The sequence below is a fragment of the Sarcophilus harrisii genome, chromosome 1 (genome assembly GCF_902635505.1).
Source record: "Sarcophilus harrisii chromosome 1, mSarHar1.11, whole genome shotgun sequence".
Classification (NCBI taxonomy): domain Eukaryota; kingdom Metazoa; phylum Chordata; class Mammalia; order Dasyuromorphia; family Dasyuridae; genus Sarcophilus; species Sarcophilus harrisii.
This window is the reverse complement of record NC_045426.1, coordinates 164,495,189-164,521,727: the sequence shown is the minus strand read 5'-3', so window position 1 is coordinate 164,521,727 and position 26,539 is coordinate 164,495,189. Positions and strand designations below refer to the sequence as shown.

Below are 26,539 nucleotides of genomic sequence, written 5' to 3'. Positions count from 1 at the left end.
TTGGGAGTTTCTGATACCTACCTACATAGCTAGTAAGTGTCCAAGGCTGGACTAACTTCTATCTCAGCCATATGTCTACACCTTATGTTATACCAAAAATCTTAGATTAATAGTTAATAAATTTATATTTCTGTTAGTCACTTTGCCCTCTCTTGGACTAAACAATCTCTAGTTTCCTTTCAGTTCTTATATTTCCATGGTTTCATAGATTTCAAACTGGAAGGGATATGACATAATTTAGTTCCTATATTTTTTTAACCCAGGTTCTGCCTACTTTGTTCAAGTCAATAAATATTTGTTTATTAGAAATGATATTCCAGGTGCTATTCTAGGTATTTTATAAATGTTATCTCACTTAATCCTCACAAAAACAGTTTGAGGTAGGTGCTGTTATCATCCTTATTTTACAGTTGAGGAAACTGAAGCAAAGTGAGTTTAAATGCTATGCCCATAGTCATACAGCATAATGTGTCTTTGACAAGATTTGAACTTTGTCTTCTTGACTTGGTGTTCCATTCACATCACCTAGCTGTATTTTAATATAATTGGTTTCCTTTGTAAGGCAATGTATTTTTATTTTATATATTTAAAAACATTATTCTGAGAAGGGATCCAGAGACTTCACCAGACTGACACCAAAAAGAACTACCCAGATCTAGCCTAATCCATTCATTTTCCTGATGAGGTGTGAAGCTGAGAGAGTTTGTGACTTGCTCAGGGTAAAACATGCAGAAGTATCACAGTGAGGATTTTAATCTGCACCATCTGCTTCACAATGCCTTTTTTTTTTTTTAATATTAGAAATGGAGGCTAGGTATGGTCCATACTTAATATCCCTGATGTTAGGGAAGGCTGACACTGGTGTATTGTTTGAGTTTCAAAGTTTTGAGCTTGTAGTAGCCCTAAAGTGAATTAGGTGTCTACATCCAGCACAAATAGGTTAAGCTCAGGAGTAAGGGATAGGCATGGGAGGAGTAATCCTGCCTTAGAAAGTGCAAATCAATTTAAATTGGAAAATGGAGAAGGTGCAGACTTCCATACCAATCATATTGGAATTTTTAGCGTTTCACTAGTCACTGCACTTTCAGCCTGGGAAAGATAGTGAAACTTAGTCTTTTTAAAAAGAAAGAAAGAAAAAGGGGAAAAAAAGAAAAGAGGATAGAATACTTTCTTAACTGATATTTATTTACTGTCCCTGGAAATGCTCCAGTAGATGGTAGGAAGTTATATAGAGTAGAGTCATTTGTCAGACCCAGGATTGGACTGCATGATCTCCAAAGATCCTTTAAACTCTATGACTATACAATCTTTAGAAATTTATCTTCAGAATAAACTCTGGAAAATCTGAGTTAGCACTAGCAAGCGAGTTCTTGATTGAATAAGTTACATCAAGCTTGGCTTGATGCTCTTAGGTCCAACATGTATAAGCCTGGCAAAATTTCTCAGTCTATCCACAATGTCAATATGATAAACTTATTACTATTGGAATAACCATTTTTTTTCAGGGACAGATGAAGTAATAAAGGAAATTTTAGTTTAGTTATTCATGACAGTATTTAATAGCTCCTTTTAAAGCTTTTCCTAGAGATCATTTCTAATAAGTGTAAAAATGTACTTTGAATACAAAAACAGCATTGCAAATTTGCAAAATATACAATTAATCTATTACTATGTATAAGGTACTGTTTTGTGCTAGGGATAGGAATGATGCTGTACAGACTTTACTCTCCAGAAGTTCACAAGGAAGAATCTTATGAATAAAGAACAATATAACAAGTGAGGTAAATGGAAAGAAACCCAAGCAAAGTAGTATAGAAAATTTGTTAACAATTTTATATATAAAATTTTTCTTGCCTTCCAATGAATTGGGAAGAGGGAGGATAAGGGTGAATTTGAAGCTGAAAATATAAAATTGAATTTAAAAAAATTTTTAATGAGTCATCAGTGTTAGGATGTCAAAGAAAGGAAGTGATTTAAACAAAAATAGTGGAGGAGGCTCCTTCTGAAAAGAGGACTCAATGAATGCAAAAATTTGGGAAGAATAGAAGGAAGGCAGAACAAGAAAGATCTAGACTACAAATATCTAGAATTCATGGTGTGAAATAAAACTGAAGAAAATAGATTAGAGACAGAATTGTTTGTTCTCCTGGAATTCAGAAGCAAATGAAGTTCAGGGATTTATTTAAACTGTAACTAATACCCAATAACTAAAACAGGGATTTTAGAGACAGCTTACTTCATCATACTTTGTAGTTTTTAACAAAGTTAACTTTTCCTTAGCAGATTTCTTAATTGTTATATGCTTTTTCAGTAGTGAAATGCTACAGGTAAATCTTTGATTGTGGAGAAATATATTTCTTTATATGTAAGAAACAATTTCATTTTAAAAATTAGATTTAAAAATAAAAGGTTTGAAAGACAAGGCAGTCAAGTGTAGAATGCAATATTGAAGTGGCTATCTATGGAATCAAAGACTAGATAGGGAGGGAAATGAGACTACTACTAGCAGAATCTCCAAAATCATTAGTCCAAAACTTAGAAGGAATCTATTTCATCTATTTCAACGCAATCATTTTTTTGTGGAAATTTTATTTTTAATAGTTTTTTATTTTTCCAAATGACTATAATCTTTATAAAGATGATTTTCAATATTCACTTTTTCAAAACCTTGTATTTCAAATTTTTCTCCCTCCCTCTTCCCCATTCCCTTCTATAGATAGCAAGCAATCTAATATAGGTTAAACTTGTGCAATTTTTCTCAACATATTTCCGTTGCTGCACAAGAAAAAACAGGAAAAAAGGTGAAAGAAAAACATGGCACTCATTATATGGAAGAAGAATAAGTATCAGAGATGAGATTTCAGCTCAGTTCTTCCAGGACTCTTTTCAACACACCTATCAGTCAATTAGCCAACAAAATTTTATTGAGCACTTATAATTTGAAAATACAAATAAAAACAAAAACAGCCCATGCCTTCATAAAGTTGAAGTTCTAATGAGAGGAAAAATACACATGAAACTGGATATGCACAAAATAGATAGGAGCATACTAGTCACAATGATCAAAGATCACAGTGAGGAAAAGAATGATCTTAAGGTCTATTTCTGGGATTAAAAGGGTTTAAAATTAGTTGTAGTTAAAAGCAAGAATCATTTTTATTTTGTAAGTTTATAGAAAGAACTTATCAAATTGGCATATTTTCAAGGAGACAGCATGATGTAATCGATAGAGAGCAAGCCTTAAGTCAAAATGATATGGGTTCAAGTCCCATATCTGACATATACTGGCTATGTGACAATTCTTTAAGACTACAAGTTTGTACTCATTTGTGACACAAGAAGTGATCCTCACTGATGAGATTTCAGTCCTCGGACTTGTCTCTTGGATACCCTAAAGCTCTCATTATGATTCCTCGGTCCATATTTAAGGGCAAATCAAAGATGGGATAATTGGGTGATTTTTTAAGAGTTGAGTGATTCCATTAAGACAGGACTAATTAACTTCCTACTACTAAAGTTATGGATAGAGAGATACCACTCAATTAGGAGACCATACTAAATTTTTCTTCTGGAAATCATCAGATATATTAATGTAGATATGAAGGTTTGAGAAAAGGGACAGGGCAAGAGATAGAGGACTAGACAGACAAAAAGGATGGAGCTGTAAGATGCTATAAGAGATCTCTTTCCTGTTTTTAGGAGCATCCAGGATTTGGTCATTTTTATCTTAGCATTTTGTTTTTATTCTGTAGAATGTCACTGATTCAGAAAGCTGTGCTTGGACCATGAAAAATCTAATAATAGTTGATAAACCTGAAGGACTCTTGGCTCAGACTTGTAGATTCATACCAGGAAGAGGAGTAGGTGTTCTCTATTCATGTCTCTGCCCTTAGAAAAATGAAACAAGTTACTCATTTACCAAATCATGTAGAATGGAATGTTGGAAAAAAGAAATTGCAAGCTGAGGTTTCTAATCTCCTTAATTTATGACTCTATATGTAAATCTACTACCCAATAAGTATTTATATATCCATAATTTCAAACAGTTTACTAGGTACTATAGGGAACAAGCAAGAAGTAAAGATATTGTCTCTGTTGTCAATTCAGTTTGACAATTATTATTATTCAGCTGATTTTCAGTTATGTCCGACTCTTCATGAACTTGGAGTTTTCTTGAAAAAGATACTGGTTTGCTATTTATTTCTCCAGCTCATTTTACAGATGAGGAAATTGAGGTAAATGAAGTGACTTGCCCAGTGTCACACCTATCTAGCTAATCTAGCTGACTATTAATAGTAATGTGCTAAATTTTATGATGTTCTGTAATTATGTATACATATGGGATCACAGATCTAGCATTAGCAGGAACCTTACAGGCCATTTAGTTTAATGCCCTCATTCTACAGATGGGAAAACTGATTTCTAGAGAGTCACATAATTTGCTCAGATAGTAAATAGCGTATAGGCAAACTTAGGTGCCATTACTCCATATTCAGCAGTCTTCTCACTTCACCACAGGGAAGATAACTGTTAATATTCATAATCAAAGATTACATTATTCCAGAGAGAAATTTCACCATTATGTATAAGATAATTCGAATAGACCATATCTATTTCATGAATCCAGGTCTGGTTTGGGGGGGAGAAAGGGTGGGTAAAAAATTTGCATGCTTATTAGGATGCTTGAGAGATGTAAATAGTGATACACTTGTTAAAACTTAAATACAACAATTGATTAATTTCCCCCCTAAATTTCTGGCTTTGTTGACCATTGTTAGATAATATGATGATTATTTTCTTAAATGATCTTTAAGGTAATCATTAATCCTTATTATGCAATGTTAGTACTTCAAAGGAATCACAAAACTAATAGTAAGCTGCTAGAAAACAAGAGAATAAAGAAAAGGGTAGTTTGTCACCTTTGTTTTAATGTGCTTAAAGATTGTAATGAAGACTAATAGCAGCCTAAGGTTTCCTCTTCAAGCAATGAAACATTAAGCCTAAGAATCTGGAACAACAGGTCAACAGAGCCAGAAACAGTGAATGGACAATGAAAGACTAGCTGAGAGGTGAGACTGGAAACTGTTAGGATTATTTCAGGAGGACAGAAAAAAACAAGTAAATATTTCTTCACTGACTAGGTCCAAATTAGCCAGATAGACCACATCTTTGACTTAAGAGGGTTAAATATATGATTTACTTTTTCAAAAATTTCCTATTTTGAAATAAATTTATATTGTATACCTTCCTGTATTATTACATTTATTTGCCCTTAGTTGTGGTGATAATAATAAATTACAAGTATCCAGGTCCACTTTCTTATGCCTTCTTGAGATTGCTAGGCTGTCCATTCATTGCTTCCAAATACCTAGTAACTTTCTTCATCTCCTGGCAGTAGCCTGAGATGAGATAAAAATTCTTATCTGCCATCAAAAAGCCTAGGTAAGAATTAATTAAAAACCATAAAAGTGACAGGTGATATCATATTTGATGAAAAGAAGACTGAAGATGAAATAGAGGATCTTTGAATGCAAAAATAGACATTTGCAGGCTTAGCTAATGTGTAGATTTGTTTTGCTGGACTATACATGTTTAATATGAGAGTCTTTTAAAATGGATTATTCACTTGGAGTGGGGGTACTGAAAGGAATGGAGTTATAAATGAGTGTAAAAATAAATTTAGTTTTAGATAAAGAAATACAATGAAAAAGCCATTGTGCAGTACCACCCTGGTTCCCTTCCATCTCCCCACTTCCTCCAAGTAGCAAGATTCTAATATTTATATAGAGATGGTTGGTGGGATTTAGCCATAGCCTAGTCTCCTTTGATATAACTCAACTAAGCCTAGGAAAGAAAGTATTTCATAACTATATTCCTTGAAGAAATATAACATGTAGATATCTTGTTGAAAAATATAATTTTAAATGACTTATTTTATTTTAATGCATTGTATTCTTTCTCTTTCCTCTAGAAATCAGGACTTCATTTTCGTCACACAGATAATACTGTGCAATGGTTGAGAGCAATGGAATCCATTGGACTCCCCAAGGTAAGCAATGAAATTTTAAGCTTGAGGGCAAGCCCGGCAAGAAGCTCTACCTCTAATTAACCCCACATATATTTTGGATTGAATCAGAATAATTTAACCTAATTAAACAACAGTGTTGTTTTTTTCCCCTCTATCTCCCGTAAGAGTTGTGAAAAATAATTGTTTAAAATAGTTATGGCTTACGGATTATCTCACATATGGAAATAAGAGGAAAAGACTGGATTACCTCTTTAGGACCACATGCTTCCATGATAACCATTATGGCAAAACAAATTCAAAGTAAATTCTCTATTTCTTTCACTAGGTATATGCGTATAGCATGTTATATCCAATATATATTATTTGGAGTTGCCAAAATACATATACAGAGGCAGTTTCCTCCCCAGGTTATTTCCTTAAGCCATTGAAATCAGACACATAATTATATATAGACACCACACACACACACACACACACACACACACACACACACTGCATGTGTATGTGTAGATAAGTCTACATAAACCTACATCTTTCACAATGTTGTAAAAGCTTTCTTTTTAAAGATTTTTATAACAAGTTCAGTTTTTCTTGAAATAATCTAATTTTTAGCACTTTTCCCTTATGAGCTAGCATATTTCCTTGATGGCTATGTTATTTATTAACTTGAGTTTTCTTAATTTCAAATATTAATATAAATTTCTCCTACTTTATGGAATGAATGCATTCCAGAAAGTTGGCTAAAAAGTAAATGTCTCATTTATCTTCAGGATTACATCAGATACATGATATCAGAGAGGGAGAAAAAAGCAATTTTAAGTTGAAAAAATTTGGCAGAGAAGAGATTAATATGGTCATCAGTTCAGGATCATGCTATAGGTTGATATGTACTAGATATCCTGCTTCTACGTACCAGGCTCTGTACTAATCATGTTACCTATATTATCTCATTTGATCCTCACAATAACCCTAGGAAGTAGGTGCTATTATTGTCCTTATTTTTCAGATGATGAAACCAAGAGTCATTAAATGGAAAGTTGAAAAGAAAGTCCTGGGGTTATAGCAGTTGCTTCTAGACTCCATATTCATAGTAAATGAAACTCTTTTCTCTTTTTTTTTAGTATATATTTACATTGCTCATCACTGCAACATATGAACAACATGTATGATCTCTATTATGAAAATTATTATAAAGCCTCTGCTTTCTATAAAATGATGTGGTTGATTTTCATAAACAAAGATTACTTTATTCCAAAGAGAAATTTCACCAGCATGTATCAGAAAATACAAATAGACAATACCCTGCTTGATCAATTTGATTTATCCCTGACTTCTCACAGAACTCAAAGTGTTTGAATAGTGTTTCTCATTGCCAAATTAAGATATTAATGTTTTAGAACTTAAAATTCAGTTCTGATAACCAATCTCTATTTATCCTTTGAGTATAGAGGCAAAGTTCTGTTGCAAAACTCCTTAATTTGATTGATTGATTTTGCTGAAATGAGTACTGATACTCTTTCTTGTTCCATAGATGTCCATAGATTGTTTGTAGATGATCCATTCAGCTTTTTATATTTCTTAAATGTAGATGTAGCAATATAGCTCTCCTTTTGTTTTCCCTCACTTATAAATAACCATAGTTTTTAATACAGAGCAATTTAGGAAAGGGAAATGATGGTTCCAAAGAAGTTATACCTTCCCAGATCCACAGGGTCTTTGAAAACATTAAGCCCATAAATAAATGAGCTCTTAAGGGGAAAACTTCAGTTTATTTTCAGTGGTATTTTCACTCTTCAGTGATGTCAGTCTTTTTGTAGATGTCACTTTTTGCATGTTCCTCTGAATTCAAAGAAAAGCCAACATTTATGAATGAATGAATGAGACAACATTGATAATAGATATGTGTGTGGAGTAAATTATAGCAAAAATAAATTCAGTTTCTACAAATGAATATTCACTAATGCTCATTAAGTACTTTGAGTCTAACAAGAACATTCTAAATCTGATTGTATTGCATAATATATGGGTATTTTTCACAATTTGAAAGGCTTATTTTAGTAGACTAAATATTAGTGCCTTTTTATATTTCAGATCTTTTATCCAGAAACAACAGATGTCTATGATCGGAAAAACATACCTCGAATGATATATTGCATTCATGCACTAAGGTAGGAAAAAAGATATAACACAAGAAACAATAAGTTATAGATTTTAAGGAAAAGTAAGTCTATCTTCTCTAAATTTATTGGTCTAAAAAATTCCTTTATTAGATACTATAAATTTATTGATTCAAAATTTAATGAAGTATTATTATATTTCCCATAATTATAATTTTAAGTCACTGAAGTTTTTTGAGTTGTGATGCTTATATCTTCCTAAATATAGCCAAATTTGATCTGCATGGAATAACAATAACAACAACAAACACAAATGGTTACCACTATTGATTTTTCTGTTCTTTTCTTCACAAATACTTAAATATTTCATTAAATTTCTAAGATGAAAGTTATCTTTTGTCCACATACCTCAGTAAAAAGATGTACTGAGGACTATGTAGAGAAAAGTTCAAAAGTAATGTTTTCATTTAATTTTTCTAATCTTTTAAAATTATTGCATCAATGTTAGTATTTCATAAATGGGGGAATTATGCAAGTTCAACAACATAATTCTATATTAGTTATTAAAAGATGAAATTATATAAGGAAAATTAAAAACACTTATTATATAATTTTAGATACCATGCATTCATAGTTAATAATTTCAGTACTTAATGTCTAATTTCAATTTAAAATTAGATCTACAACATCTGTTTTGTATTTCCTGTTAGTTGAAGTCTTTTTGCTGGCATATAAAATAGGAGTTTATATTAACTTCTTCCTGACTCTTTTGCCTTATTTCCTGTCAAAAGGAAATGATTTCTTTAGTAGTTCATTATGGAATCAGACTTCAATAAGTGAGTTTGGGTTATAATGTATAGCTTTACTTGGTGATAGTTCTATTGTGATGATTCCATTCCAATTAATTCAAAATACAGTTATTGTCTGTTGTGTCTTAGGCAAGGCTAGGCACTGAAATCATAAAGTTCAAGTAGTTCTTGTTTTCAAGGAGCTTGCCTTCTAATTGGCCTGGTGGTAAAATATAATACATGCACATGTATAACTAATGGAAGGAAGAATCTGATTAACACGGCATGGAAATTCAGAGTGCTGGTACATAGCTGAGGAGGCTTCAAGGATTTGCATAATCCATGATAGTTTGCAGGAATGTTGGCCTCATGAAATTGTCATTACTATAATTTTTTTTTATTCACTATAACTGAATCTCTCCCTCCCCTCACTAACATCTGTCTCTTTCTCTGATAAGACTGTCTTTATGATAACTAAGACTCTTATATAGCATGTTATTCAAAAATGTTTGCCATTGAAGATAAATTCCATATAATTACAATGATTATAAAAGATCATGAAACATCATCTTTCTTGGGGAGGTAGGAAACTATAGGTATATATTGTTGGATTCAATGGGTTTATTGATTTTTTTGAACTGTATTATTCTTTCCTTCCCTCCCTCTCTCCCTTCCTTCCTTCCTTTCTTCCTTCCTTTCTTCCTTCCTTCCTTCTTTCCTTCCTTTCTTCCTTTCTTCCTTCCTCCCTCCCTCCCTTCCTTCCTCCCTTCCTTCCTTCTCTTCCTTTCTTCCTTCTCTCTCTCTCTCTCCCTTCCTCTTTCTGTTCCTCTTTCCCTTCTTCCTTCCCTCGTTCCCTCCCTTCCTCCTTCCTTACCCCCCTTCCATACAAGGCTCATTATATATTCAGAAATTACCAGGATATAAAACAAAACACTAAGAAAAATTTTCAAATTAAAAAATAAAATAATATTAATTGAATGAGAGAAGAAAAGAATGCAAATGGATTTGTTAGAGGAGAACTCACAAAAAGATAAAAAGTTAACTTTTACAAGACAAAGTTTGGTTTTGAAGAACTTTGTTCTTGTTCTTTTTAGGTGTGGGAGTTAATATTGTGTCTATGTATGGTCAAGCACCTACCCCATGATTTTAACATTATACTTGTGAATATGCATTGTAGTATGGAACTCTTAAGACTATAAACTGCTCACTATAAAATACCTCAAGTAAAGTTGAAGTGATTTTCTGAAGTGGATATGTGGGTTTTTTCTTGTTAAGCTACTTATAGAGAGATGGTGGGTTAAGTTTTTTTGGGGTTATGTCATTGTCTCTCTCTTCCAAAGTTCTGTGGAGCTATATTAAGGCTTATCAATGCTTAAATGTACCCTAGTTGCAAAGATGATTTAATAATTTAAATAGTTTCATAAACAAAGAAGAGATTTCTTATTATTTCCTGATCACATACAGATGCAATGAACAAATTCTCTTGGAAAAATTTTTCTGAGAGGACATTCTTGGTTACATGTGATATGTATACTGATTGTTCATTGGCTGAGGCTGTGGAATACCATAGAATAGGTACAATAGAGTACTTGATTTTTTTTTATGTAAGGTACTGGCCACTTATCATTACATATATCTTGGTCAAATCATTTAATCTCCCTGAGTCTCAGTTTTCTTGATAAAATGATGGGGTTGGATCTTGTGATCGTTCAACTACAAGTTTCATAGGCAAAAGAAGCCTAATACTAGTAATGATAGCATTTGCCAGACTTCTTATCCTGTTCCCAATTAAGCTCCCTAGGCTACAGCCTAGGAAGTAATTTCTATGGAGAAAGAGAGCCAGTCATCCCCACCAACTATGATCCTAGTGCAGTATCAGGGCATCCTTAGGGAGAATTGGGAGACAGCATTTGCCACGGAAGCCAAATCATTGTCATCCTCTAGACTACCACCACCTCCCCTACATCTCTGATAAAGATTATTCAGGACCCACAACCCAAAGACTTTGGGAAGAAGAGTGTCTCTGAGACCATAAACTCTGCTTTTCAGCTTAGGTGCTTTCAACAGTCACTGAAAAATGATATCTCAGTGGCCTTGTAATTGAGTAATTGGTTTTATGGATGCTGCAGCCACTATTAATGAAGTCCCAGACAAGAAAGTTCTAATAAATACCATCATACTTGTCATCATTAAATTATTCAACATCAGAAATGGATATGTCTTTATCAGTAGAAATAGCATTACAGATGATGAATTTTTGTCTACTTTGTCATCATACTGTAATAAACTTTTTCCCATCTGATTTGTAGTTGAAATCCTTTATGTGATATTTCAGTCACTTAGAATTTAAACTGCTCTCCTTTCCTTCTCTTCCTCTCCCTCTTCCCTCCTTCTTTTGTTAACACTTGGTACCAAGCTTTGAACTTAAATAAGGCCTTAATAAATATTTATTTGTACATTCATACATACAAACCAGTATGTACAAATAAGCTATATACAGGATGAATTGAGATCATCAACAGAGAGGGACACAAACATCAAGAGTAATCAGGCTTCTTGTAAGAGATAGCTGGGACTTGAAGGAACTCAGGGGGAGGAAAGGTAGAATTCTTATCTTGGTGGACAGCCAGTGAAAGTGTATGGAATTGAGAGTGTCTTGTATGAGTAATAACAAGGAGAGTATTGTCACCAGATCACAGAGGGTGGGGAAGAAGTAAGGTGTTAAAAGACTTGAAAGGTAGGAGGAGGGTAGGTTATGAAGTGCTTTGAATGTGAAACAGAAGACTTTATTTTTAATCCTGGAGGTGATAGGGAGCCACTGTATCATGAAGTGAGTAGCATGCTTTGATTTAGGTTTTAGGGAGATAGGATAGCTATTTGAAGGATGGACTGGAATATAGAGAAACTCAAGGTTGAAAAAACAACTAGGAAGCTATTGCAGTAATCAAAGTGAGCAGTGATGCAAGCCTTTACCAAGGTAATAGCAGTTTCAGAGGGAAGAAGGAGAATTATATGAGAGATCTGTTACTGTTAAAATTGATTCAGGAATAGATTAGGTTTGTGCATGCACACACACACAGAGAGTGTTTGTGTATGAAAGAGAGACAGAGAGAGAAGTAGAAGAGTCTTGGATGATAATAGATTGTGAGTCTGAATAAGTGGGAAAATGGTAGATCCCTTGACAGTAAAGAATTTTAGAGCGTTTGAGAAAGATAATGAGTTCAGTGTTGGACATTTTAATTCTTAGATGTCTCTAGAACATTCAGTTCAAGATATCCAAAAAGGCATTTGGAACATGGAGGTTATAGTTTGATAAGGAGATCTGAAAATCATCAGTTTAGAGATTATCATTTAATCTGTTGAATATGATGAGATCCTCAAATGATCTCTCTCTCTCTCTCTCTCTCTCTCTCTCTCTCTCACACACACACACACACACACACACACCCACACACGGCTTTCATGATCACTTGCATAGTTTATCTATAATAGATTTCTAAATGGTCTCTCACTTCTATAATCTCTGCTCCAGTCATCTTTCATATGTCTTAAAGCAAAGACTATGTCACTTCTCAATTTAGGAATTATTAAATAATCCTCACCAGAAATAGGGAAACTTAGAGGATGAGTGATACTATTTAAATTAAATTAAATAAAAAGATAACAGACGTAGTTTTTGACATGTTGAGGTGTCAGCTAGATATTCTAGTGGAAATTTCTAGCAGGAATTGGAGATGAGGTGCTGGAGTTCAGAGGAGAGACTAGACAGATAGACGTGGGATTTATCTGTCTGGAAGTATTAACTGGGATAGAGATCACAAAAGGACAACCATAAAGAGGGGAGAGAAGAGGGAATAACTGAAGTCTGCCTTTTTTATTTTAGTAAGTATTAGTAAGCTCAGCAACCTGGTAACTTCAGTTTGATACTTTTATGGCAGTCTAATATGGTGTTACTCACTTTAATAAAGTTTCCTATTACACCGAGGGGAGAAAGATGCAAACCCTTTCCCCTCTGGATAGACAGACCCATTTTTCCATATAGTGTTCTTTGTGGGTCATGGTGGTGTTATGCTTTCCGAATAACAAAAAAAAAAAGAATCACAGATCATTCAGCACGCATTTATTAAGGGTCTGCTTTGTGCCAAGTTAGGCACTGAAGATACAAAGGGGAAAAAAAATAGTCCCTCAACAGGCAGCATCTTCTTTGCCTAACTTGTATTGATCTTCCTTATAATTATTTTCTATGTACCATGCATTTTTCTAATAGAATGAAAACTCCTTGAGTATAGGGATTATATTAGTTTTCTTTGCATTCCCAGTTCTAGCACAGTGCCTGTTGATATGAATATTTTAGTTCTCCCTTCTGTCAATCCATTAGTAAGGTCAAGCTAAGCAAACTTTAGGTGTGATTCTGTCTTCTGCTATCCATTCTGTCCCTAGTGATCTCATACTACCATTTGTGTACAACCTGGTCTCCTCTCTCACTTTTATTAAGTCCTGCTTGTCCAGTATCAAAGCTTAACCTTTTTGTTTCCCATTCTCTCAAGGCCCTCCATTCTGCTAGGGAACTGATAAGCAAATCGGCGCACTCATGAATAAATATGATGTTGAAATTTGAATTTTTTAAAATATGTTTGAATTTTAAAATACATTAATTTTTTTTTTGGCTGAGGCAATTGGGTTAAGTGACTTGCCCAGGGTCATACATCTAGGAAGTATTAAGTGTCTGAGGCCAAATTTTAACTCAGGTCCTCCTGATTTCAGAGCTGGTGCTCTAACTACTGCGCCACTTGTCAGCCCTTACATTTGAATTTTTAAAAATAAATTGGGTCAACATGGTTTCTTTTTATATTACCAATATTTTCCAGTGTTCCCTACCAGAGAGCTATCTTTTTATTATAAGAGATATTATAAGTATAAAGAAAGAGAAATCGCAATTGACTGATCGTAATTTAGAACATTTTCGATTTAAATTAGTTGCTAAGTTAAAAGCAGGAGCTAAATATATGTATAAAAATAAACAAACAAAAGGTTTGCCCCATGTAGTACTTAGAATATGTTTAATGATTAATTTGAATCAGAGAAAAGCACAGTATCCAAAATGCCTGATCTTAGTGGTAAAAAAAAAATCCTTATTAGCTGCTTCTTCCTTGATTAAAGTGTTCTTGAATAGCATAAATGTGGAAGAATGCTGTTAACATTTCTTAACTAGCAATAACTAAGAAGTCATTTTTGAATAGCAAGGTAACACCTTAGTAATGCGTCCAACTTTTACTGTTATTTATATGGGCATTAATGTGGGTGATTTAATGTTAGAACAAAATTGTGCCTCAAATTATGAATAAAGTGCTGTTAAGATAACTCTTCAAAATGTTAAAAACTTGCAAACTCCAAATACTCTTTGGAATTAATCAAATCCTTGTTTATTGCAGATTCTTGCCATTTCTAGGGCATTGAGCTCTAAGGTACATGATCTTTTTGGCCCATTTCTTACTAATTTGTGGTTTAGAGAATTAGAGGTCTCACATTTTTGGTAAAGAGGTTAATTTACAACAATCCTGGAATGGTGGATTATAACTTTCATGTAAAATAAAGGGGGGACAGAGGGGAGTGTTAGTAATTGAACTGCATATGAATTCAAACTGCTATAATATTTCTTTTCCAGTTTGATTAAATAATTTTGTGATAATATCTATCTGAATAAGCTACATTCAAATGATGATTCAAACATTTTAAGTTAGAGACATTTCAGAGATGATTACATAATAAAATATTGCGTTCCGTGAAAGGATCCACTGCAGAGATTCTTTAAATTTATCTATTATCATTGGTGTGTATACCACAAACACCCTTAAAATATAATATCTGTCTTATGGAAATATGTTTAAAAGGATTGTGCTTGCTGGCTTAGGGAGGTGGGAGGCGAGGGAGTTAGGGAGAAAATTTTAGAACAAAAATGAATGTTGAAAACTATCTTTACATATATTTGGAAAAATAAAATACTTGGAAAAATTAAAAAAGATCTATTTGTCAATAGTGATACTATTTAACAGTAGTAGTGATAGTTCAGAAAACAATTTCCTGGTAAAACTTTGTATAATAGATTAGGCTAGGTCTTTGGACTCCTTGGGTTCTCTGGATGAGTTCCATAATTTTGAAAGATGGTTGCTTAGAGTTAGGATCTCCAATTAGTTTGTAGCCATGGAATTAAAGAATGCCAACTGGTCCACATGAAAACTGAATCCATAATCCAGAGACTGAAATAACCACTTATATCTGTATCATTTAAAATACAGAATCACTGAGTTCTAGAATCAGAATGAATCTAGTGGGCCCCATAATGCAATTGAAACCAAGAAAGATTTGACTGATACAAAGTTATACTTAATGCTAAGAGAACTAATAACTAAAATGTGGGTCTCCTGATCAAATTTGTTAAATTTGTTAAAATACTCTTGACAGATTTTGATACTATTGTTTCTAATGAGGTGTACCTGCCTGTAAGTGCCTGGAAGAGAGCTAAGTCCTGCTTTTTCAAGTTTGCATTTCATCAATAGATTTTTTTTTTTCATTTCCTTGTGCCAATAGGAAAAAAAAATAATTGTAGTTTGGGACCTTTCACAAGAAGGTTTCCTGGAGTTGAATTGCTATTATGCATAGAAATAGTAACAAATAGAATTCAAGTTCTAGCCATGTAGATTCATATAGCTTTGTTGCCAGTAAAGCCCTGTATGTAAAGAGGCTCATGTTAGACAAAAGCCCCTTCTTTCTTTATACAGTGGGGGGGGGGGGGGGGGGGGGGGGGGGGGGGGGGGTGGAATCATTAATTCTTCAGTTCCCTTTAGAATGTTCTCAGCCCTGCATGCGAGGCATGCAACTTTAAAAGGTGCTTAATAAATTCATTCTTGAAAGACTAAGAAATTTGTGTGTGTGTGTGTGTGTGAGTGACATGGGTCTTTTTTTAAGTCTCATTGTGGATTTGCTTAGTGTTTCAGGTAATGAATTGCTTCATTTGAATGAAAATGCTTAGGGGAGAGGGGAACTATTGGGGATTGTTGTTGCTTGGGAATACTGAACAAATACGGCTTCCTAGTAAACATTTATCCTCTCTGAGTAATCTGCTTGAACTCAGCTAGTTCAATGTAGAATTTTAAGTGTGAAAATCCTATGTATTATCAAGAATTCAGAGCTCAAATCTCAATTGTTATAAGTAGTCTTATGTAGAAATAATGTAAACTAAGACAAGTCAGAGGTTATTTGTCAAAATAGGCCAATTTCCAATGAAATTATGTTTGAATAAATATCCTTCTTTTTAACAAACATTTAACTGTCTGCTATGAGTCCAGCACTTTATCTTATCATGATATCCTCCTATTCTTCTTGGTCCCTTTTAGTAATATATTGTGTGATTCATTGATTTTTTTTAAATGAGTTTAAAAAGTAAGGACAACTTAGATTATTGAATATTAAAAATAACTTATCAGCACCACCTTGTGGTAACGAGTTTTATAAATCCAAAATACTGGTTAAGTGAGCATCCTGTTATTGTTTACTAAGATCAAACACATATAAGCAGATATAATTAGTAATATTTTGAATGTTAGAATGGAAAATTTGAATATTTTGTATTGTGGAAATCACTTAGTTCATATTTAGAGTAAGATATAAATATCAAAAATATGTAAACTGAATAGTTTAATTCTATGTACTTTAGAAAATCTGGGCACAAATACATGTGTATATGTGTTTCTCTTTGAAATGAATACCATTGGAAGGCATAAAGTAGAAAAAATTTAAAATTGAGAAGTTTTCCCATTATTTTTAATTCTTTGTGCACCTAAGGAAAAGATGAAGGAATACATAGGACCCAAATATATGTATGTGTATATGTCTATATGTGTGTATTTCTATATACATATATATTATGTGTGTACATACATATTATATGTGCGTGTATTTATACACAGGATTATTGTAAGTCTCAAGTGAGTGCATGTCTATATGTGTGTTTATATGTACACACACATATATATTGTGTATTTGTTTATGTATGTGTACATAAAATTGATGCAAATTTAAATGAGTAAAAACTGATTAACAAAAATGGCACATAGTGGATACTAGATAACTGCTTATTTTCTTCCTTCTCTCCAAGCCCCATTAAAATTTAGACAAATTTTAATGAATGACTTTACTTCAGTTGATAGTTTTACATTTCAAAAGTTGGTCTTAATTTTATTGATTTGGATGAATATTATAGTGATCTTAAGCAATCTTTTAATAAAGTATTTTATGAAGTGAAAGAATTATGATTAAATTTGCTCCATCTTTCTACATCTGAAAATAATAAATCTCAGAAGTATTTCCAACTAATCAGATTCTCTGCTTCCTTTCTTTTGTATTTCATTGTGTCCCTTTCTAGTTAGAATACTTTTATGTTAATGGTCACAAAGATAAAATTATTTGGATAATTTAACAATTTTGTAGTGAAAGGTGTAGGGATACTTAAAAATTGGTTTAAGGACAGAACTGAGAACTGATGGCTCCAATGAACAAACAAAACATATTAATCAGTCAGAAAAAAATTGGCAGAAAATGGTTGGCCCAATTTAATCCCCTTTGGACAAATGGATGTGAGCAGGTTAACTAAAAGCAGGATTCATTACTTAGAGTTAAAAAAGAATTAAAGTATGTGATCTAATTGTTGGTTTATGAATCATCTAATATCTTCACCATCTTTTTAAAATTATCCTGGTATCATTCTTTCAGCCAAATGGTTTTCATGTGCTTTTAAACAGTTTTACGTGTATAAAAAACATAAATTAATATTAACAGATTTAGTATTCAGTAACTTGGATTGGTTAATTTTTATTTTTTTTCAGATAATTCAGAACTCCTCTGCTGTGTTACTAGGATGGCATGATTTATGCCAAAGCAAATATTAATCTTTTGGTGATTATTTACAATTTGTGATTTAGCCATATATCACTTTTTGCACAGGTAGGCGAGGGTTGATGGTATAAAAATATCTTTTGACCAAATATTGGCTCTGCCTCTTACTCTTATCCCAGATCCTAGAGTCAGAAGAAATGGATTTGAGTTGCTACTTTCTTAATTAGTAGATGTATAATTTTAGGCACCTCACTCCATGTTTAAAATTAGCATAATGTAATCTCTTCTATAGGATTGTGTTGAATAAATAAAAGCATATGGAAAATATCCCATAATAAAGCCTATAAAATATAAGATTTTGTTCAAATTAAGATCAATTCTCTTGACCTTCATATATAAATGGGTTTTTTTAAAAAAAGTTTTATTGGCGTCTTTTGTTTTCTACGTCATCATAGTTTTCCCCAATTTGCCTGTCTTTTCCTCTCCCAAAGAGCCATATATTTTTAAATATTTTTTAAAAAACAATGAAAAATGCAGAAAAGAAAATCAAGAAGAGAAGAAATCAGTACAAGTAAACACTGCACTGGAAAACATTTGACAACATGTACCATGTGCCACAGTTACAGATCTCCACCCTCCATGAAGGAGTGGATCAGGAATGTCCTCTTATGTTTTTTTTTTTTTTAATTTAATATTTTATTTTCCCCTCATATGTAAAACAATTTTTTTACATTTTATTATTACAGATTCTTTCTTTTCCTTCCTGCCCTTGCCCCCAGTTGAGAAGACACATGTGAAGTTATGCAAAACATTTACATACTCATCTCTTGATTTGAGTCATGCTTGATTTTTATAATTGTTGATATACTCATTTTTGATATTCTTTCAATTTGCATTTTGTGGTCATTGTTTTCTTGGCTTATGAAGGAGATATTAAAGCAAACTAGGAAGGTAATCAGCAGAAAATGATTATTGGGCTTCATATGTAAAATTAAGATCTGGGACAAAGTGATGTCCAAGTTCCCTGTAAGATTTAAAAAAAAAAACAAAACAAAAACCTCTATAATCTATGATTAACAGGCATAACATTTCTGATTAATTTATGTTTTGTCTTTCAGTTTATATCTCTTCAAATTGGGAATAGCACCACAGATCCAGGATTTGTTGGGCAAAGTAGACTTTACAGGTACTAATCTATTTATTCAATTACTTCCCTGCTTTAAGGATATCCAATTTCATGGTCAGTGGATGTTTCACTAGTAAAAATCATAAGTCCTCCATAACTTAGTAGCTAGTCATTGAGAGTTGATATAACAAAAACATCACCCTGCAACTAGCATAGAGATGAGTCTTCCAAACTCCAAATTATTTTGATGACAGATATGCCATTAGATTCTTATTTTCATCTTCAGGAAATCTGCCAGAACTTGTTTGTTTGGCACAGTCTTTTCAACTTGGGGTTTACCTCCATGCTATTAGGCAGCATTGGAAAGTGACTTTAGTGGGATTTACATATATGTATATATAGATATATACAATTTTCAGTTTCTTCTCTGTGACTAATAAATTGAGAACTATATCCTTATAGCTTATAGAAACTACACAAATCACTTATTAAGATGCTTCATATGTGAGAAAGGTCATTGGATTAGGAATCAAGGATCCCCGAATTCTTGTTCCAACTCTGCATTGACTTGGCTAGAAGGCCTTTAAAAGCTATTCACTTCCTCTCTCAGGTGAAAAGTTTCTTTACCTGCAAAAATGAAGAAATCAGAATATATGATTTCCCGTGGTTTCTGCTATCCTGTTCCTTCAGTTCTATAGTTCTAAGTATATTTTATCTGTGCTTATGCTGGTTTCAAATTAAAGCTTTGAAAATCTTAATCTCTGATTTACAGTTCCTTTTCTCCTGTATTTTTTTTTTCCATACAGAGGAAGAAATCAGTAACATGAGGAAGGAACTTGAGAAGTATGGAATACAGATGCCATCTTTTAGCAAAATTGGTGGCATTCTAGCCAATGAATTGTCAGTGGATGAAGCTGCATGTAAGTAAGCTTGCTAGGCTATACTTTTCCTTTTTCCTAAGGTTCATCGTGATCCTTATTTGGTTGGTCTTTATTTAAATAAAGACAATGATTCAATTAGAAAACTAATCACTTGTAATTTTTTTTAATGAATATACACATTTGGAAAATGTGTATTCAACTGAGCAAATACATCAGTTTCTGTGACTAAAATCTTTCCCTTCTCTCTGCATTAGACACCTGGGGCTGTCTTTAAGAGTAGAAAATCAGTGTCACGATGTAGTTTGAAGAGTATTAGAAGAGCCCTTCCTGCCCCAAAATATTTCCTAAATTCCTAAGATGGTATCATTTAAGTTCTGCTTATATTGATTCCTCTGGGTGTTCAAGAATTAATGCCAGCAAGATTTAAAGGAAAGGACATTGCATCAAGAATGACACTTAATAGTCATGTGAACAAAAGCTATCCATTTAATTTTTCTGACCCTCAGTTTCCCCATTAGTGAAATACTATTAGTTGTATATCCTCCTGACCTATGCTTGTGAAAAAAGTGTTTTGTCAACCCAAAGGTCATAAACATGAGTTGTTAGGAATGTAATTTGTCAACACTCCTGAAATGGAAAGCAGTTGGCCAATCACATGGCACTGTGATACCAGTCACTGAGGGTTGGGAAAACAAAAGACAAAAACAAACAAAGGTCAAGAAAAACCCTCCAAACAAAATCCTCACTCTCAAGTAATTTAGAAGAAAACTATTTGTAAACAAAATATATATTGGCTATAGTCTCAAGGAAGGCAATAAGGACTGGGAGAGGCTTCTTCTAGAATGTGAGGCTTGAAGAAAACCAGGGAACAGAACTAGGCATTGACCCACATCTAACACCCTATACCAAAATATAGTCAAAATGGATTCATGATTTAGACATAAATCATGTCTAAATGATATATCTTTATATAAATACATTTATTTATATGTGATTTATATAAAGAAAATCAAAAGAACAAAGAATCATCTGCCTCTGAGATCTGTGGAGAAAAGAGGAATTTGTGGCCAAAGAAAAACTAGAATGAATATAGTATGGAATACAAAATGAATAATTTTGATTATATTAAGTTTAAAAAATTTTGTACAAACAAAACCAATGCAGACAAGATTAGAAGAGAAGCAGTAAACTGGGGAAATTTTTTTTACATCTAAGATTCTGATAAAGACCTCATTTTTAAAATATATAAAGAATTGATTCAAATTTATAAAAATTCTAGCCATTATCCAATTGACAAATGGTTAAAGGATATGAACAATTTTCAGATGAAGAAATTAAAACCATTTCTAGTCATATGAAAAATTGACAACTCTGAGGTACCACTATCTCTCAAATTGGCTGAGATGAAAGGAAAAAAAAAAATAATGAATGTTGGAAGAGATGTGGGAAAACTGGGACACTGATACATTGTTGGAGGAGTTGTGAATTGATCCAACCATTTTGGAGAGCAAATTGGAACTATACCCAAATGGCTATCAAACTGTGCACACACTGATCCAGCAGTATCTCTACTAGGCCTGTATCCCAAAGAGATCATAAAAAAAGGGAAAAAAGTATCTGTATGTGTAAAAATGTTTGTAGCAACCCATTTTTTAATGACAAGAAACTGGCTGTCCATCAGTTGGAGAATGGCTAAATAAGTTATGGCATATGAATGTTATGGGAATATTATTGTCCATGAGAAAAGATCAGCAAGATGGTTTTAGAGAGGACTGGAGAAACTAACATGAACTGGATGCTAAAGTGAATGAACAGAACCAGGAGATCATTGTACATGGCAACAAGATTATATGATGATCAATTCTGATGGATGTGGTTGTTTTCAACAGTGAGGTGACGCAGTCTAGTTCCGATAGTCTTGTGATAGAGAGAGCCATCTGTACCCAGAGACAGGACTGTGGGGACTGAGTATGGATCACAAAATAGTACTTTCACTATTTTGTTTTCTTTCTCATTTTTTTTTCCTTTTTGATCTGATTTTTCTTGTGCAGCATGTCATATATGATATATGGAAATATATATAGAATAATTGCACATATTTAGCATATATTGGATTACTTGCCATTTAGGGGAGATGGGTGATGAGGAAGGAAAGGATGTGTTTCAAATTTAAAAAATTGAAACACAAGATTCTGTGAGGGTGAATGTTGAAAACTATCTTTGTATATATTTTCAAAAAAAAAGTTTTAAAATAAAAAAAGAAAATGAAAACCTTTAAAAAAAAAAAAGAAGAAAAGAAAAGAAAGAAAGAAAGTCAGGGAAATTAGGGATGTAGAAATGAGGAAAGGACTATTCCAGGCATAGGGAAGTCAGTAAAAATGCTCAAAATAAAGAAATAGAATTCAAGGAACAGCAAAGAAGATGGATCACAGAGGATGTAGAGAGGATTAAAGTATAAGACTAGAAAGTAGGAAGTCAGCAAGTTATTAAGTACTTTAAAAGCCAAACAGGAAATTTTATATTTGATCCTGAAGTTAATAGAGAGTTGCTGGAATTTATTGAATAGAAGGCTGTTTTAGTTAGACCTCCTTGTAAGAAGATTATTTTGACAGCTGAGTAGAGGATTGGCGTGGAGAAAGGTTTGAGGCTGGGAGACCCACCAAGAGGCTATTTCAGTAATCCAGATATGGGTTGAAGGGATAAGAGCTTGTGCCAGCATGGCAGCTGTGTCAGAGAAGAGAAAGGAGCATATATGAGAATAGACAGTTCTTTATAAGTGATTGGATATGGAGGGTGAAAGTGGTGAGCTGAGGATGACAACTGAGTGACTAGTAGAAGGGGAGTGCACTTGACACTAATGAAATGCACTTGGCACTACTAGGGCTTCTATCAAGAGGGAAGGACTGGGGGGGAGAGATTTTGAGTTCAATTTTGAACATTTTTAGTTTAAAGTGTCAATGCCAATCACAATGAATGATAATTGGAAATACTAGATTAAAGATCTAGAGAGTTAGAAAAGCAGATCTGAGAGACATCAAAGTGATTTTCTTAAAGCACAAACCTGACCCTGTCCTCTCCACTTAATCATTTCTTCCCCCCACCCCTTACCTCCCAGTTCAGATAATGGCTCCCTCTTGCCTCCAGAATTAAATGTAAAAATCCTCTGTTTTGTTTTCAAAAATGTTCATAATGTATTGCCTCTCACCATCACCTTTTCAGTCTTCTTATATCTGTACCACATATTCTTCAGTGCAATGACCCTGGATTCTGCTGTTCCATAAATGAGATGCTCCATCTCTGATTATTCTTCATGCCTGAAGTATTCTTCCATGTCTTTATTTACTGGCTTCCCTGACTTCTTTCATGTTAAAATAAAATGCTATCTTCTATAGGAAGCCTTTCCCAATACCTCTTAATAATGGTCTCTTTTCTCTCAATTACTTCTTCTTTATTATATTTTTGCTTATTTTTTATACATTTGTTTCTAATTAGATTGTAAATTTCTTGAGGGCAATGCTGTGTTTTGCCTCTTTTTGTATCCTCGGAGTGTAGCAAGTGCATGGTAGGTACTTTGACTTAAAGGTCATGAAAAGTAGACTATAGAGACAAGAATAGAGACAGGTTGTTGGACAGAAGGATTGTGGGTTATGGAAGGAAGAGAAAAGTGTATGGTGATACTGTAATAAGGAATCACTAGAAAAAGAATCATGGATTATCACAGCAGTGGTCATGGCAGTGCAGGATGTATCTGCAGTGATTAAACACTGCAAAGAAGTTAAGGAATAAAGCCTTAGAAATCCTCTTTTATGTCCTTGAGGAGAGAAGTTTCAGTGGTGGAAATGGAAGCCAGATTTTAAGACACTGAAATATAAGATCAAAGGTGAGATAGTGGAACTAATGAGTAAGCACAGATTTTTTTACTAGAATATGAATTTGAGAGAGTTAATATGTTGGGTAACAAAATCAGGTTCCAAAAAGACTTCAACAGCTTAATCCATCAAGTGAAATTTACCAGGATTAAATGTAAAATATGGCACTTAGTTGTTTTTGTTTGTTTTTTAAGTATCAGTATAAAGTGGAAAAGAAATGTCTAGAGCAGGATTTCTTTCTTTTTTTTTTTTAAATAATAATAGCTTTTTAATTTTCAAAATACAAAGATAGTTTTCAACATTCACCCTTAGAAAATTTTGTGTTCCAAATTTTTCTCCCTCCTTCTCTACTTCCCCTCTCTCCTGGACAGTAAGTAATCCAATACAGATTAAATATGTGCAATTCTTCTAAACCTATTTCCACATTTATCTGGCTGTTCAAGAAAAATCAGATCAAAAGAGGGGGGAAAAAGAGAAATAAAAAAATAAAGCAAGCAAACAACAATAACAATAAAGGTCAAAATACTATGTTATGATACACATTCAATCCTCATAGTTCTATCTTGGGTGCAGATGCCTCTCTCCATCACAAGTCTATTGCAATTGGCCTGATTCACGTCATTGTTGAAAAGAGCCACATCCATCACAGTTGATCTTCACATAATCTTGTTGTTGCTGTGCACAGTGTTGTCTTGGTTCTACTCACTTCATTTAGTTTATATGTGTCTCCAGGCCTCTCTAAAATCAGCCTGCTCCTCATATCTTATAGAACAATAATATTCTATAACATTCATATACCATCACTTATTCAGTCATTCTTCAGCTGATGGGCATCCACTCAGTTTCCAGTTCCTTGCCACTACAAAAAGAGCTGCTAGAAACACTTTTGTACATGTGGGTCCTTTTTTGTGATATCTATAGTATACAGGCCCAGTAGAGACACTGCTGGATCAAATGGTATGCACAGTTTTTATAACCTTTTTGGATAGTTCCAAATTGTAGAGCAGGATTTCTTAATCTAGATCTTAAAACTTGTTTAAAAAATATTTTGATAACTTTTTCATTATCATTAGTTTCTTTTCTAATCTGAATCTTGTTGGGGGCGGGGAGGCTGGCATTTAAAAGCTTTATTCTGAGAAAGGTTCCTTTGGTATCATTAGATTAACAAAAATGGAACAAATATTTCAGAACCCCTGCGGTCTGGATAGTGCATGAAGAAGTTCTATTGCATCTTTGATGTAATTTGAGTTCTAAAGGAAAAATTGATATAGATATAAAAAAATTGATATAGGTGCTTTTAAGAAGTCTAATGTCCAGAACAAGAGATAACTGATAGTTCTATTATATACTATGATTGATGAGGCACTTGGATATCTTTAGTTAAGGAATTGAATTCTTAAAGTACTTCAAAGGAGAGTTGGGTGTGAAGACGCTAATGAAGTCAGTGTAAGTAAGGAGTTGAGAATAAATATGAAAATAGAATATATAGAATATAGAATATGAATATAGATATAGAATAGATGATAGAGAACCTTCAAATACCTTCTTCTCTTTCTCTTGCTTTTATTAACTTCCAGAGTTGTAAAGAAGTGGCAAGTTATCGGATTTTCCCTCTGCAAAATTGCAAACAAACAACTTTCAATGACAAGTACTATTTGAATGGTCTCGAAAACTACTCTGTGCCTTTTCTTTACAGTAGCCTACCTTTATCATTTTTATGGACACTCTAAATTATTGTTCTGAGTTCAAAGAATTCTAGAATTAAGAAGTCATTTCTATGTAAATTAATTATAAATTATTAGTCTCAGAGGGCAACTAAGTAGTATAGTGGATAGAGAACTAGTCTTGGAATCAGGAAGACCCATCTTCTTAGTTCAAATCCAGCTTAAGACACTTACTAACCATGTCACCCTGGGCAAGTCGCTTAACCCTGTTTACCTCAGTTTCCTCATCTGTAAAATGAGCTGGAAAAGGAAAGGGCAAAGTACTCCAGAACTTTGTCAAAAAAATTCCAAATGGGGTCTCAGAATCAGATAGAACTGAAAACAACTAAACAACAACAAAAAACTAGGCAGAACCTCAATTTCCCCCTTTTACATCATCGAGATTATATAGGAAGTAAATTATTATTTCACCACTAAGTATATTTCACATTATGAGCAAAAACAGATTAATTACCAGTATCTAGGAAAATATCAAATGTTCTAATTGTTGATGCTCTAAAAAACTAACAGCCACAGAATCAATATGGCGTCATGGATTAAATCGAGGGCTTGGAGTACAGAAAACCTGTTTTCTACTCTCTCCAGATAGTTATTAGCTATGTAGTCCCAGTAATTTGTAGACTTCTAGTAAAAAACATGTTGAAACACATAGTTCTAGTATTTTTTTAACCTATATTTTATGTATATTTAAGGTAAAACAGAATAGAATTGTGCTAATAAAACATTTGTTATTTGCTTTTGTTGATAAAAAAAATTGCCTTCTATTCCTCTTCCATCTTCAGTGCATGCTGCAGTCATTGCAATTAATGAAGCTATTGAAAAGGGCATTGCAGAGCAGACCATTGTAACTCTAAGGAATCCAAATGCAGTTTTAACTGCTGTGGATGATAGTCTTGCAGAGGATTATCAAAAGGAACTTTGGGAAGCCAAGAAAAGAAAAGAAGAGAGCGCAAAATTAAAGGTACTTCATTAGATGTTGAATAAATTCACAATATAATTAATTGTGTTCTCCTATGTTGAAAATATATTAGAGTTGTCCATTTAAAAAAAATCACCAATAGAGGATATTTGAGGGATTACTTAGTATTGAAGGACTTCAAAGTTTGTAATGAGA

At 33.2% G+C, this 26,539-nt stretch overlaps 1 protein-coding gene across 3 annotated transcripts in view; it reads left to right on the top strand.

Moving 5' to 3' along the window:
* The window catches only part of IQGAP2 (IQ motif containing GTPase activating protein 2), a 310,948-nt gene that overhangs the window by 173,577 nt on the left and 110,832 nt on the right, over nt 1–26,539 (top strand). For all 3 annotated transcript variants that reach the window (XM_031966282.1, XM_031966273.1, XM_031966291.1), the window contains exons 4-8: nt 5,972–6,049; nt 8,120–8,196; nt 18,944–19,011; nt 19,758–19,871; nt 26,208–26,386. In XM_031966282.1, coding sequence (XP_031822142.1) covers nt 5,972–6,049; nt 8,120–8,196; nt 18,944–19,011; nt 19,758–19,871; nt 26,208–26,386 — 516 coding nt within the window. The remainder of the gene's footprint in view (nt 1–5,971; nt 6,050–8,119; nt 8,197–18,943; nt 19,012–19,757; nt 19,872–26,207; nt 26,387–26,539) is intronic.